A 14,567-nucleotide genomic window follows, 5' to 3' on the forward strand; every position below is an offset into this window, starting at 1 on the left:
TTCTGTTTGAAGATGAGTGGCTTACCATTAGTGTGTCCTGGCTCAGTGGGTCCATGCTGTGTCTCAGCTGAATATGCCTCTCCAACATCGCTCTGCTGCTGAATGTTTTCTTACCCTCACTACATAAAACACACACACACACACACACACACACACACACACACACACACACACACACACACACACACACACACACACACACACACACACACACACACAGAACTCTGTTATGATTAAGTGATTGCAGTGAAGGTTTGAGTTGGCATCACTACTTTCAGGAGTGATGTGAAGTTTTACTAAATGTTTTAAGACTTTACAAACAAAAGAGGTTACCAACCCCGGGCTGCAGACCTGTACGGGGCCGTGAAACCATATGATGCAGCAAAACGCAGAATAACTACACAACTTTACAGGTTATTATAAGTTAGTTTTTTTTGCGATAATTAACCTGAACTGGGCACAAGCTGGGCTGAATCTTTCCTTTTCACTCATTGTCAATATACAGTTTTTTTAACTTAACTAAATAAAATCAGTGAGGTCACTACCTAAGTGAGTACAACAGAAATCCACTTGATGGTAATAGTTTCAACACAAAGTGCCAGCAAAGTCATGTGTGCCATAATCAGGATAGAGGATGCAGAATGTGGGATACTTACTGGCAGCGAAAGCAACGATTTGTGACTTTGTGTTTGTCTCTGCTGTGACGTCTCATACTGGAGGTGGTGGTGAAGGAGCTCTCACACTTGTTACAAGGAAACTTCTTCAGTTTCTAAACAACACAAACACAAAAACATTTGGCTACATCTGTTCATTTATAGCTGTATCTAAAAACGTAATTCATTGAGACAAATTGTGCATCTTGGACAGCAGGGGGGGATGGTGGACTCCCAGACCTTGCTATGTTGTTCAGCCATATGGGTAATGTAGTCTTCCCGGTCTGTGTAGCGTGCGTGGCAAGGCGCACACTTCCACACTGACGGGGTCTTCATCCTCTCCGTCTTCACCGTCTCTTCTTCCTCTCCATCTGAGCTCTCCAGCTTCACTGAAGGCCGTGAACGAGAGGCCGCAGCTGGAGCTGAAGGCAACTCTTGTTTTAACGCGGCAGTCTTATGGGTCTGGGGAACAGGACAAAAGAGACATTATAAGGCTGATATCTTAACACTAACTGAACTATAGTAGACACTACAGTATATAAGCATGCATGTACCTTGAAATGGTCCAGAAGGGAATTCCTCTGAGAAAACAACTTGGTGCACTCAGAGCATTTAAACACATGCACCTTCTGGTTGGTTAAATGAGTGTCAAAGTGGATGTACAGCAGGGTCTTGTTTGTAAAAACTGTGTCACACATGACACATTTATAGATTGACCTGTAAAAGGATTTTAAAAAAAGAAAACTGGGTGAATAAATTGAAAGGAAAACATTTCTTTTCATGAGAAAAATCGCTTGTGTCTCTTTGTATATATATTACATGGTCTGTCCTTCAGTGAGCGTTGGATGTTGGGCACTGATGTGGTTCTGTATGCTCGGAGTAGATTTGAAAGCCATGGGACAGGTAGGGCATTTGTGGAACATATCACAATGAGCCTGTTGGATGTGAGACTTCACCGAGTTAAGTCCTCCAAAAACCACCAGGCAACTGGAACATCTGCGGAGAGACAACATTGTTAAATAACAGAGTAAAGAGTAAAACATGGGCATATAAATAGAATTTATGTGATGTGGGTATAACAACGACATCGCACCTGTATCCGATGCGGCGTGCAAAGTGTAAACAGGTCTCGTCAAGGTGTGTCTGAAATAGCGGCTGCTTGGCCGTGCCCCCACACTCCGGGCAGACGTGTGGTGGGCTGCCCTGGTGGAGGCGCTGATGAGCTGCTGCACTGCAGCTGTTGGGCAGGAGCATGGGTGGGGAACACTCTGTGCATGGCTGGAGAACAGAAGAAGAAAGGAACGGCCAAAGAAAGGAGTTAAGTAAAGTTAGAGTTCATTTTCATATCATTGGAAAACAAATTAAATGTCTTCCTCTTTTATCCCCTCACACTTAAGAGACTCACAGAGGTTTGTGCTGGTTTGATTTCTTGGAAATGCTCGGCCACCTCTTCTTTGCTGCTAAACTGAACCTGACACTCAGGACATTTATTACTCAGGTACTGCACTGTCTCTGCCTTCTTCTTGGATACTGCTTGATGTGGCTGGGGTGTTGGGTTTGGGGTGGCCTGGGCTAAAAAAGACGATGACAGTCCTGAAGAGGATGACAAGAGAGATGGAGAGAGCACACCTGAGGAATCAATGAGGAATAGACAAAGAGAAAACAGAAAGGAATCACATCCAAAACAATTAAACAATGGTGCCGAGACAGAAACACTGTTAACCAACCAGTTGCCGTGGGTTCCTGCTGGCCAATCATCTGCTCCACAGGTACAGGTTTCATGACAAGGTGGGAACACTGCATGATCAGGCCTCTCTCCTTGTGCTCTCTGGCGTGTAAAAGCAGGCTGCACTTGTTGTAGAAGGCTAACCGCTTGGCACAGTGATTACAGGTCACCTCGATCCTCAGCGAGCGCCGATTGTAGTGCCGCGCCAAGCTCTGCTCGAGGGCAAAGGCATCACCACACTCCAAACAGCGGTAACCCTGCAGGGAATCAGACATTCATCTTCTTAGATATTGACAGCAATATGAAACGAATGCCAAAACAATGTTGTGAGCTTGTCATGAAATGATGATTAATAGCACCAATTAAGCCTAGTTCTGTTAGAGAACGAATTTAGCCTGCCAGGAACATTAGCCTATTTGTTACAGTGAAAATGTTTTACCATGACACTGTTCATAATGCAATATCAAATGACTTATAGTGCACACATCCTCTTCCTGTACATTTCGTTTTACATTTAATGAAAACCAAGTTATCTTCTATCTTTGAAAAAGTGTGGCTGCTTTTCATTATCAGATTTAACTTTAAATCCTGCAAAACAGATGGATCAACTTGATAATCTGTTATGGGTTTGTGACAGGGGTACCTAGTTGCAGTTTAGACTATTCAGACTGCGTTTATTTTCATTAATGATTAAACTGCAGATTATTTTCTGGATTAATTGATTTGTTGTTTTGTCCCTAAAATGTCAGAAAATGTCAATCACAATTTGCCAGAGCCCAAGGTGACACATCCAAATTAATTGTTTGTTTCAACCAACAGTCCAAAACCCCACAACATTCAGTTAACTATATATTATCACATATATATAATCTACAGATTGCTTCACCCCTGTAGCCAATGAGAGCTTACCTGTGCAGGTAGAGGAAGGCCCCACTCTGCAGGAAGAGGTGAGCTCAGATCTGGTTTATAACAGGGCAGCAGGTTCTTGTTGTTGAGGATCTTGTTGAAAGCTTCTACCAGGTTGGTCTGAGTCTTGGATATGATTGCCCCAGTGCTGTTAACTATAGAGGCTGGTCTGCTGCTACTTTGAGGCGTGAGCAGAGGTGAAGGTGCAGGAAGTGTCATCCCACTGTTCGCAGTTTTCTGACCCAGGCTGCGAGGGTTGATCCCACCCGGGCTGACTCTGGGAGTGGACACAGAGATGGAGGGCAGGGCTGCTGTTTTGGTGATGCTTACAGCTGTTGGGGAAACTTTAGGCTTGGTGTCCACGTGTCCGGTTTTGTCTTTGACCATGCTGGCACCTTCCAGCGTTGCAGCACAGGCAACTTGGAGCATTGTCATTGCAGGCAACTGAGATTGCTGTGATAACTCCCTCCTGGATCTTGTGTTATGAAGTTCTGGTGAAGGTTTTGAACTATTTACACCCTTGGTAGTAGCTGCTTTCCCACTTCTTTTAGCTGCAACACCAGTCACAGTCCTTGTGATGCTGCCTTTAGGCATTTTGATTTTAACTTTGAGAGGACGCAATGGAGATGAAACCGTCTCTGCAGCACTAGCAGTCCCAGGATCCTTAGCGGCAGCACCACAGCTCTCCTCGTTCAAATTTTCTCCATCTCCAGACACCTTTACACTCAGCTCCTCAATGCCACCTGGCCTTTCCTCTTCTCTGGGTTCACTTTCCATGAGTTCGTCTTGGAGACGGACGTCCTTGATGTTCGCTGCTGTTTGGGCAGAATTAGGGCTGCTGCTTCTCTTGGGGACTATAAGACCGGTTTCACTGGGCGGTGGGCTCTCAGGCGAGTCCCTTTCATCTATCACATGCTCTGGATATTTCTCCTCTTGGACTGATGCAGAGCCCCTACTGAGAGAGGGGAGGCAGCCCTGGGGGGTCTGTGGATGAGGAGCTGTGGAGGGAGAACTGGGGGTGGTAGGTCGCCTTTCCCCCTCAAATCTGGGTTTAGGTTTTGCAGGTGCCAGAGAAGGCAGACGAGGAGGATGAGAAACAAGACAGGAAGTGGTTTCAGGAGACCCAAGCAGTTCAGACCGTAGTTTTGCTCTGTGTTTAAATTTGGGAGGGGAGGACATTATAGGTTCTGGGCTCTCCTGGATCACCAGTGGACTTCCTAAATCTGGCTCCGAGTCATCTTCATCCGAGTGCATAACATGCTTAATTCCAGCCTGAATACTCCCGTTTTTTGGTGGGGAGGGTGATGGATTACTGAGGAGACAAGTTTCCTTCTTCTGGGGGGAGTGAGAAAGGTGAGGGCTGACTGAGTGTAGGGAGGGAGGAGTTGAGGAGTTGTGACCAGCACTAGTCGAAGATTGGAGGTAGAGGGGGGGCTTCAAACTGTCCATGACATCAGTTGTGTGCTGGACCGATCCCAACTCAGCTCTTTTATCGCTTTCACCCTTGTTAGCCTTCAGTGTGGACCTCAATGGGGAACGAGGATGCCATGGCTCTGTGTTGGACTGTCCCTGATCCCTGGGGACAGATCCCTCAAAGCCATTAGAAATCTGGGGCTCCACAGGGGCATCAGCAGGCATTTTGAGACCAAGCTGTGAGGTGAAGTCACCCACCTTGACCTGAACATTTAAGCCACTGCTTGAGGGATCGTCTGTTTTATCCATTACAGACTTCTCGTCCTCTTCAAAAGACTCAGACCGCACTGTGTTCTTCACAATAACACTGACCACAGGAGGGTCACCATGTGAGGCAGGAGGGCAGGGAAAGCATGAAGGAGACTCACTCTCTCTCTCATCTGCATTGGTCCCCACCTCATCCCGTTCCTCCTCTGGACTTGATTGAATGGCCTCTTTGGCATCAATGTCAGGAATGTCAAAAGCTGCCAGCAGGTCATCAAAGTCTGGGGTCTTCATGTCCCCCATTGCCGGCACAAGGCTCGAAACCTATTGGGGCAACACACAAGTCAAAATTCATATATAAGTTAATGTAATCACGATATGTTGACACAGCTGTACTACGTTACGAAAGATACTTTTATGTCTGAGTGAAATTAAAAATGTGACAGCTGGTCTCACAACAGGGTCGAGTGTTTCGTTTACGTTAAACTTGTTAAATTATTCTGATCCAGACTTTAACGTTACTGATTAGAAATAAGCAGGTCTAACATACACAGCATATAAACAACTCTAGCATGCCCAACTTAACTGTCACGTTGCAACAAGTGGGTCCTTCTGCTAACAGCTAGCTAAAGTTTAGCATTCAACAGCTAGCTAGCTGGCCGTGCTAACGTCAACCGGCCAACTTTTCCCACGTAGTCAAAAACTATAATTAGCTAGCTAGATCAGTGTAACACTCAGCTAATGCAGTCCAAATATACTTTGTTGAATGCGTGTTAGTCTTACATTAGCTCACGCATGTATTTAATATTTAAACTACCTGCTAGTTTAGCGAAGTTGGTTCCTGAGTTTCCCCTCAGACGCATAAGTTCCTCGTCACCAAATCGCGCGACTTCCCAAGAGCCTCAATTGTTTTCTTTTTTTTTTTTTTTTTTTTTTACATCCGTTGTTCACAAAATTAAAGAGATGTCATACAAATGTATTCGTAAATGTTACCCTTTCAAACACCATCTCAGAAAATACTTTTCTAATACGAACTAGCGTTACGACTTATACAAGCAAGACCAGCTCTGCGTCCATCACCATCTCTACATCTTGTCTGCTGGGCATCCTGCTAGCCAGTGTAGGCGTCGGGCGGTGAGCTGAATTGCCTCCGTACCTGCGTCGGTTTCTAGCGGGATGTCGAGAGGAGAGCCCTAGAGAGACTGTCTTTCTCTAGCACTGTGGACGAGAGTTTTGGTGTCCTGTCTCCGACTTATAGTCACATTCTGCTTATGATGAATCATGCACAAGTTGAAGGAGCTGATGATGGAGTAACATTTCACTGCAATTGTAGTTTTTTTGAATGTGACAAATAAAATTGATTGATTGGTTCTTTCTACAATGATCTTTACAATCTGTGACTATTTGTTTTGACATTGTTAATATATACATTTGTTAGTACTTGCTAACAAACGGTTTTCATAAAATATGACTTTTTAGTTTCACATATTACATTAAAATGCAGATTATTATTCTTAATTTAAGTATTCTGCAAGAAAAGTACATTAATAGAAAACATCTTTCACATTTGTCAGACTGTGTTCGTCTTTTTTGTTTGTTACATGAAGGAATATATGATGCTATTTTAATTCTCATAAGAACGGTATTACATGTTATAAGCCAAACGCTTTGTCAACAAGTTTGTCTCTTCCCTAGGCTTAGTTCACACATTATAAATCTTGTAATTCTGTTTTGTTTAATAAAGAACACCTATCATAATCATCATAATCATATCCCCATCTTGCAACTTAAATACATGTTTAACTGGGTGCTACTGTAGCTGTGTAATACCAGTAATGTTTGTACATTTCAATGCAACATCCATTGATATTTTGGTAAGTATGTGTAAATTAAATGTTGCAGCTAATGGAACTGTAAATAAGTTTCAAGCATCAGATGAAGTACCACCTTGTATTCTGTAAATTTATTGAGGAAATCTGCCCAGGTTACTGAGTAGTCGTATTACAAAAGATTAAAAAAAGCACATCTGTGTGACACACAAAAAATTAAATCAGAATATGCCAACATAAAGTTGAAAAACAAGGCAAAAGTTGTTTACAGTTTACACAGCTACATAAACAAAATATGAATAAAATGGTTCCAGTATGGAGGAGAGTAATAACATTACTGTGGATAACACAAATGCGGTGCAATTCTCAGGTCTTTTTTATTTATCATATATTAAGTTTCTCTCTTTGGGTGTTCATTTCTTTTTCTCCTCATCCTTCTTGGTGTCGGGTTTAGAGCCCGTCTGGGAAGCTAGAGACCCCATGGCGTTACGGATGGCCTCGTTGTTGGGGTCGACTCCAGGAAGGTTTTCCAGGACACTCTGAAGGAACTCCGGATCCTGCATAACATCGTAGTCCTCTTCATCCTGCACACAGAAAATGACATATTGTTACCTCGCACTTTTCAATCTGATGAAAAAGACAAATGAGAACTAATAAAGGCTTGTGCTTACTTTGGCCTTACTGGAGTCCATGTCAGTTCCTGTGTCCATGTCTTCAGCACCAAGCTCTGAAAGAAAAATGGAACAGAAATGGTTGAGTAGGAAAAAAATGGGGTCTATGGACAATAGTGGTCAGTTTTAATCTAGGCTACCTGATGTGCTTCTGTGCAAAAAACACATTTGGACACTTCGAACTGCATCTAATATCCATATCTAATTGCGAAAAGTATTGCATAATAAGGTTTGCTATCTTAAGTAATAGCAATACCATGCTTGTACTCTGTCAAATTCAGTGCACATAAAATACTCTGTAAATATGAACCGCAGACTAGTACAAACTGCTATTGCCAACTGTAAAGTCATTAATCACAAGCAGGATATGTGGGAATGTTTACGAGACTCCACCTGGGATAAGTAAGTGTATTAGAGTGCCAATACAAACAAAACAATAGCCCTAATGTCAGCATCTCCAGGTAACCATTACCCAAATTGGCAGCTAGATATACGCACTTCTACAATCAATCATACCTACAGTAATAAAAGGTAAATATATTCTATATCCTTGAGTTTGTCCGTGGCTTACTTTACATTCAAGAATACAAATAATAAAAGTAAAACACATACAGGACACCCACCAACCACACAAACTGGTTCTTCTGTTTCCTCTAACATGCCTTGAACATAATTTTGTAATGTTGATGTGATGCATACTGAATATCAGCTTGTATTAGAGGTTATCAATTCTCCTGGCCAGGGAAATTCAGAAAATTAAAATCCATGTTTGTTTAACCTGCTCCTTCTCCCTGCATGGACATCTGCAGAGCATAGACGATCTGTTCATCCTCTGTCATGCGGCTGAAGTCTGGTAGAGCAGGTGTGGATGAGTCCGTATGGGGAACAGACATCTTCAACAAGGCATCCTCAGACTCTGCAACAGAAAGAGAGAAAAACACACACTGTGTGAACACACTCACGTTGGGAGCTATAAACCCTCTACTGAAGGAAGTTGGGCATAAGTTGGCATCTATAATAGCAAATCAAGTTTTTGGACATTTTTCTCACCATCTGCAACAGGAGAGGAAATGCCAGCTTCAGTAGCTGATGCGACAGTGGCTCTGCGCGCTTCATCCTCCTGTCGTTGTCTCTGCTCCTCCATAGACACCCTTAGAGCCTAGAAAGAAGAGAAAAGAGGAAGAAAACCATCTCATAAAACAACAAATAGCATGACGCCACGCAAATATACAATGAAGAGAGAATTTTTTAAATGTGGTAGTTGAAAGTAGTTGTGAAGCAATATGGATGAATAATCCAGAGGATTTTAGTGGCAAAAGACAAGAAAAGTTGTGGTGAATGAACTATACAAATGATACACACAGTGACCTGTTGTAGTGGATTTCCCCTGCTCTCTTACCAAGGCCAGCTCTGGGTCTGCGCTGGGATCCACTCCAAACTCAAAGTCACCAGCACCCAGGCCCAACACTGCACCTCCCTCTCCAGCCAGGATGGGTGAGGACAGCAGGGCATCAGCCAGACTGGGGCCTGGAGGAACTGTGACCAGGTGGGAGCCTGCTCCCTCTTTGCCATTGAGTGTGTTGATGAAGGCAGTCAGCTTCTCTGTGTTCATCTCCTGTGGGGGGTGAGAAAGAATGAGGGTAAGCACGTGGACCAGATAACAGCTTAGAGAGGGCAAACATATACACAATAGCACGTTAGATTTTTTTAAGATGTTGAGTGATGGAAAATTACCTCCTCTCCAAAGTTTATGACATCCACATTGACCTTTTCCTTCTTTAGACGCTTTGCCATTTTGACCATCTACGAGAAAATAAAAATACTTCAGTGACACAAACACATACTGTACATGCAATCACGTTTTATCAGGAGCCTGTAATGAAAAAGCATTACTACAGAAACTAGACTAGATAACAACTTCTAGAACAGCTCTTTTTACATCGGTCCATGTCAGTGCTTTACTCAGCAATGTTATCCAGATAACATAATCCTCCTTTGTTAGGGAGGCCTGTAATGTAATGTCCCCGTGGGGATTATTAAAAGTATGTCTTCTTCTTCTTCTCCTCCTCCTCTGCTGTGTGCACATTTCCACTGCTAATGTAATGGCACAGTTTGTAGAAAGAAAACACTAGTACTAAGTGGTGTTTAACTTCTTCAAAGATATTGATGTTTGCTGTTGAGTTTAACTCTTTAAATAACTCAGGGATAATTGTGTTACTCTACATATATGGCTTAGTCAGTCAACTCTTTAGATAAACAAAGTGTGAATAATTATGTGTTAATATCACTTGGTCTATACAGATAGTGTTCAAATTGCACTAAGTAAGAGTGTGGTGACCAGGACGCTTTCCCAAGAAGATGTTTACCATCCCATCCAAAGAGGTCTGATATTGTTGAAAGTCTCCTTCCTGGTTATTAATATAAAAATGTCCCAAATCTAGTATTTGGTGGGTAATACATAACCATGTATATATCAGCAAAACACATTGAATTACATTAGAAGTAAGCTCACTTCTTTTTCGTTGTCCTCCACTGGGCTGCCAACAAATGCAATGATGCGCATTTTGTGGTTTTTGCCCTGCCTGTGCTTCAGCGCCAACTACAAAGAGAAACATGAATGAAAATAAAAGAAACCTTATGAACTGACTAAAATGCATTCATGTGACATAATAAAAAAAAAACACAACTAATCTTTTCACAACAGACATTTTGGCATGTATAGCAAGAAAAGCACAGCTGTGATTAATGATGGCTTCATTACATATAGGCGAGCCCGTTCTTTAACTGACCTCTCCATATGTCCTAATGTTCCTAAAATTTACTTCACACTTTTTTCCAGCTCTTCTATTGGTTTCCTAAAGGAGGAGTAGGAGACGACTCACTGTGTAATGAAAGTCACAAACTCACATGTGCCACCCTGATGCCGGTGCAGAAGCTGATGTTTCCACGAGGCTGCACAGCATGCAGCTTGGACAGTATCCTGCCTGTGTCTGGAGTCAGTGTGGTCAGCACCTCACAGTTGCTGCACAGGGACATAGCACTTGTGTTATTATATGGACATATTTTGAGTATCTGTACACTCATTCAAACACACTGCCTCTTACTTTGCCATGGTGATGAGGCCCACGTTGTTTTCAGGGTTAGTGCGGGTCTTGGAGTGACAAACAATATTAACTGCGTCCTGCTGAGCCTGAAGCCTGGTGGGCAGAAAGTCTCCATTGCGCATGTACTCACTATTGTCCACACTAAGAAAAACAGCAGCATTAGGAATGTATAAAATGTAAATTACATTGATTGGACAAATGTTGGTATGTTGATAGTATGACAATATATATGTGCAACACTAATAAGAACACTGTATAACCTCTTTATATACAGTATTGTGTATAACATGTAGACACTGAAACAATTAGTTCATTAATCAATTAGTTGACTGACAGAGAATACAGTTTTTTATAAAAGTAATTGAACAAACAGAAATGCCAAACACTTCAAACATTCAGCTTGTCAAAAGTGAGTATTTGCTGCTTTATGTCTATATTTTAGTCTTGGACTGTTGGTTGGACAAAACAAGCAATATGAACACGTTGCTTTGGGAAAATGTGAAACGCATTTATCACTATTTTCTGACATTTAATAGACAACATGATTAATGAAAAAACTATCAATATATAACACATGAATGAAAATTATTGTTGCAGACCCAGTGAATACAATTTAATTCATGTAGCTAATATCCCTGCAATAACGTTACTGCTAACGTTACCTATGAAAAACTGTACATTGTTTTACGAAACAGAAGGTTGTTTAATGTTATGTTCTCCCTCTGAATGCATCCAAAATTAAGTGACAGCCAGACAGTCTATTTGTGATAACTAAATACCATGTTAGCTTGGTTGGTCAAATAAAGACAACAGAAGATCCCACTTAGTTGCATGTTTTGACAATGACAGTAGGGTTTTGTTAGCTAGCTAATGCTAACGCGATAAACAAAGCCATTTTTATGCAACGTGAGGCGCACTCTGGACTTTACAGTTGACGTCTAAACACATAAGATAGCAACACTGCATTGGCTAGCGTCAGTAAACATTTAGCTAACTGTTAAATGTCTATAAAGTGACTAAAAAGCCGTTTGTTAGCAATGGGCTGGAAGCTCCTGCTGGCTAACGTTAGCTAACGTTAGGTTATGGAGTGACTCAGGCTTGAGCATCTTAAATCCCAAACAAAACAAATAAACCTGCTCAAAAGTTTCAGGCAAACGACGTCAAAAGAAGCATATTCGTTTATCAAATAATAGCTTATTTTGAAAAAGGTTAGCCTGGTCAGTTTTTAACTTTAAACATATTTATAATTCCTTACCAGACCATGGTACTTTCAAGCCCCATCTTGATGTCGGTGGTTTACGACGTCATCGTAAGCGTTTATGGGTAATGGTGTTTTTTTTATGAAAAGAAAAAAACTGGGGGTGAAACACTATGCATTTCATACAATGTTTTGATCAAATGTTAGGGTGATTAATAACAATTTCAATGTACAATACGAAAAGTTTATTTGAATCCATGCTCAAGTATAACACCTATGGAAAATCTCAAAAGGCCAACGGCAAAATTGTAAGGGGGTACTTCTTTAAGCACTGGGGTGTGTGCATGCAACATGGCAACAACTGTCAACAAAGCAGATATTTAAAAACGGTGTATGTTAAAAACAAAAGACACGTGTGAATTCAGGGTACACAGTACTAGCACAGGTGTGCACATTTGATGTGTCTATCTGTGAAAAAAACTTCCTTCCTAAAGGAACTTTCTGGAAAAGGTGGAGGCCCGAAGGCCAGGAAAGATCTGATCTGTCTGCTCAAATTCCCACACGTCTGTTTGTGAGACTTATTGATACCAGAACTCAAAAAGCAATGCAGAGATAGGTAAGTAAAGCAATTTACTATAGTTCAGCAGTTTAAGTTCTACAAACACGTATGTGGGTTCACAAATGACACTAAGTTTCCCTTGTTTCAGACTCGAGGAGCTCAGGTCAACAAAGCCTCTGTCAAGTTTGTGAACCCCAAGTCTAACTGTCCCTCTCCTCTTATTCTCTCCTCTTGGGGTGGTGTCTTATCTTTTGTTGCCAGGGAGAATTGTGTGTATGTGTGTGTGCTGCTATCTTCATCGCAGCTGGGTGTGAGTCTTCTGTCTGGTTCCACTTCCTCTTCTTGCTTCTCGTAACCTTTTCCCTTCGACCGAAAGCACACACGTCAACCTAACAGTCATTCCCTGTTGTTTCACTTCTCTGTCTGGAACAAGACAGTTTTCTAACATACTGCACATTAATAAACTATAATAAACTGTATTCAAAGCTTAAGCTAAACCATTCTGTGCAACTGAGTCATTCTTCCATGTACAAAGGACGCAAGTGTGCTCCCTCTGGATAATTGAAACCATCTTTCTCATAGTATGCACGCAACTCCACAATAAGCACATAATATAAACTTAACTTCCTACTTTAGTAATAAAAGAACACATTTATATAATAAAGAGCACTTCTATAAAATAAAAATATCTCTATATGGCTAAAATAAATCATGCAAGTGTCCCACAGTATGTCCCTATAGGCCCCAAAAAGTTCCCCTTTTGTTGTTTGATTTACCCTACGGTTGGGAAATAGTCGAGAGTCCTCCATTATGAAAGCAGAACAAACAACCAGCTGTCTCACAAATAAAAGCAGGTCAGACATCCTGAGGCTGGGGCAACCAGGACAAGAAGCGGACACAGCCACAAGGTAAAAGAAACTATATTTCATGCCTAATAGTTTCCAATTAATTGTTATATGTGTCATTTGCACCTGATCTTTTATGTTTTGTTGATTTGTTTGAATGTACTGTCATAATATAAATAACAAATTTAATGAAGTGATATTTACTCATTGGTTGACGGAAAAATACTAATGACTAAATTTGATGTAAAAACTTGGTACCTGCAGATGCTGCCTAACAGTGATTAACTGATGCATTATTTAGTTGAAGTGATTGTATGACGATTAAATTACTGCAAAAACAATTGACTGTTTTCATTGACAGTAAAATATATTTTTTTTTTCTCAGATGGGGACACTCTTATTTGTGATGGTGATGTTTGCAACATGTTGCGCAGCACCCCAAGGTATGTCAACCTTCAATCAACAAAGCTTTGTGCACAAGTTTGTGTTTATGGAGTAGCATTTGAATGTTATAATATAGATTGAATACTAGTTTGTTTCAATTACAGAACATTTTAGTTAATGTAGTCAGTATTCTTGCTCACTCTCCTCATCTGAAAGAATTTCTTGGTTTGATTTTCCACCTGTGCAGATCTGTCAGGCAAAGTGTTTGTCTTCCCAAAAGAGAGCAACACAGATCGTGTGAGACTCCTGACATCTCAAACCAAATTCAGCTCTGTGACCACCTGTCTCAGGTAACTAGTGGAGTAATCATAAAGCTTCTTTGTTCATAGGACATGTTTGAACTGTTTGCCCCAGTTTCTCACACCTGGTACATCTGTTCAGATTCAAAACAGATCTCACCAGGAACTACGGGCTCTTCTCTTTGTCCACCTCTGCACAGAGCAATGATTTTGTGCTCTTTAAGATTAATTCAGAGGACGTCATTAGGATGCATGCTCGGGGCGAAGGCACAGACTTCCTGTCACTGTCATTTGCTCCAAACACCTGGCACTCTATGTGTGCCACCTGGCGCTCCGACAATGGGTTGGCTCAGCTGTGGGTGGACGGCAAGGCAACCATCAAGAGATACATCAAAGCTGGGCCCATTACTGGAGCACCAATCATCACCCTGGGCCAAAAGCAGGGTACCCATGGAGGGGGTTTCGATGCGAAACAATCATTCATTGGTATGATTACTAAAGTCCACCTTTGGGACTATGTCATCCCCACCGCTGAGATCAAACGCTATATGGATGACAAACACTTCATTTCAGGCAACGTGTTCAACTGGGGTGCCCTGCAGTATGAAATCACTGGGCAGGTTTTGGTGGATGAGGAGTCTGAAGTTATGTAACAGTAACAGTGGTATGTTCTTGAGAAATGATTAAAATCGACACATAAAAGATGGTATTACGTC

General features: G+C 41.6%; 3 protein-coding genes across 5 annotated transcripts in view; 1 reads left to right on the plus strand and 2 right to left on the minus strand.

Annotated features, from left to right (window-relative positions):
* Positions 1-6,044, minus strand: part of znf687a (zinc finger protein 687a) — an 8,761-nt gene extending 2,717 nt beyond the window's left edge. For 2 of the 3 annotated variants that reach the window (XM_036006182.1, XM_036006181.1), the window contains exons 1-10: positions 5,780-6,044; positions 3,289-5,286; positions 2,381-2,636; positions 2,059-2,246; positions 1,747-1,931; positions 1,473-1,649; positions 1,208-1,370; positions 894-1,115; positions 656-769; positions 26-127 (exon numbers count right to left, since the gene is read on the minus strand). In XM_036006182.1, coding sequence (XP_035862075.1) covers positions 26-127; positions 656-769; positions 894-1,115; positions 1,208-1,370; positions 1,473-1,649; positions 1,747-1,931; positions 2,059-2,246; positions 2,381-2,636; positions 3,289-5,265 — 3,384 coding nt within the window. In that variant the 5' untranslated portion in view covers positions 5,266-5,286; positions 5,780-6,044. The remainder of the gene's footprint in view (positions 1-25; positions 128-655; positions 770-893; positions 1,116-1,207; positions 1,371-1,472; positions 1,650-1,746; positions 1,932-2,058; positions 2,247-2,380; positions 2,637-3,288; positions 5,287-5,779) is intronic. The other variant, XM_031299270.2, reaches the window with a different exon arrangement.
* An 854-nt stretch (positions 6,045-6,898) lies between these two features.
* On the minus strand, positions 6,899-11,951 carry psmd4a (proteasome 26S subunit, non-ATPase 4a). Its single transcript, XM_031299272.2, has 10 exons — positions 11,822-11,951; positions 10,567-10,707; positions 10,370-10,484; positions 9,975-10,061; positions 9,197-9,265; positions 8,862-9,077; positions 8,513-8,621; positions 8,241-8,378; positions 7,463-7,518; positions 6,899-7,375 (listed from the first exon to the last, which is right to left on the minus strand). The coding sequence occupies exons 1-10, from the start codon at positions 11,845-11,847 to the stop codon at positions 7,205-7,207; spliced, it is 1,128 nt and encodes a 375-aa protein (XP_031155132.1). The 5' UTR covers positions 11,848-11,951; the 3' UTR covers positions 6,899-7,204.
* Positions 11,952-13,085: 1,134 nt separating this feature from the next.
* LOC116049527 (serum amyloid P-component-like) lies at positions 13,086-14,556 on the plus strand. Its single transcript, XM_031299268.2, has 4 exons — positions 13,086-13,231; positions 13,554-13,611; positions 13,800-13,902; positions 13,994-14,556. Exons 2-4 carry the CDS (start codon positions 13,554-13,556, stop codon positions 14,502-14,504), a joined length of 672 nt encoding a protein of 223 aa, XP_031155128.1. The 5' UTR covers positions 13,086-13,231; the 3' UTR covers positions 14,505-14,556.
* The last annotated feature ends 11 nt before the right edge of the window (positions 14,557-14,567 follow it).

The sequence above is a fragment of the Sander lucioperca genome, chromosome 10 (genome assembly GCF_008315115.2).
Source record: "Sander lucioperca isolate FBNREF2018 chromosome 10, SLUC_FBN_1.2, whole genome shotgun sequence".
Classification (NCBI taxonomy): Eukaryota; Metazoa; Chordata; class Actinopteri; order Perciformes; family Percidae; genus Sander; species Sander lucioperca.

Excerpts from the sequence above, each read along its gene's own strand:
- LOC116049527 (XM_031299268.2), top strand. The coding sequence starts at position 13,554 with ATGGGGACACTCTTATTTGTGATGGTGATGTTTGCAACATGTTGCGCA. Across the intron at positions 13,612-13,799 it reads ATGTTGCGCAGCACCCCAAG|ATCTGTCAGGCAAAGTGTTT; the intron begins GTATGTCAACCT and ends CCACCTGTGCAG. Across the intron at positions 13,903-13,993 it reads TCTGTGACCACCTGTCTCAG|ATTCAAAACAGATCTCACCA; the intron begins GTAACTAGTGGA and ends ACATCTGTTCAG.
- psmd4a (XM_031299272.2), bottom strand. The coding sequence starts at position 11,847 with ATGGGGCTTGAAAGTACCATGGTCTG. Across the intron at positions 9,078-9,196 it reads TCATAAACTTTGGAGAGGAG|GAGATGAACACAGAGAAGCT; the intron begins GTAATTTTCCAT and ends CACCCCCCACAG. Across the intron at positions 7,376-7,462 it reads TGGACTCCAGTAAGGCCAAA|GATGAAGAGGACTACGATGT; the intron begins GTAAGCACAAGC and ends TTCTGTGTGCAG.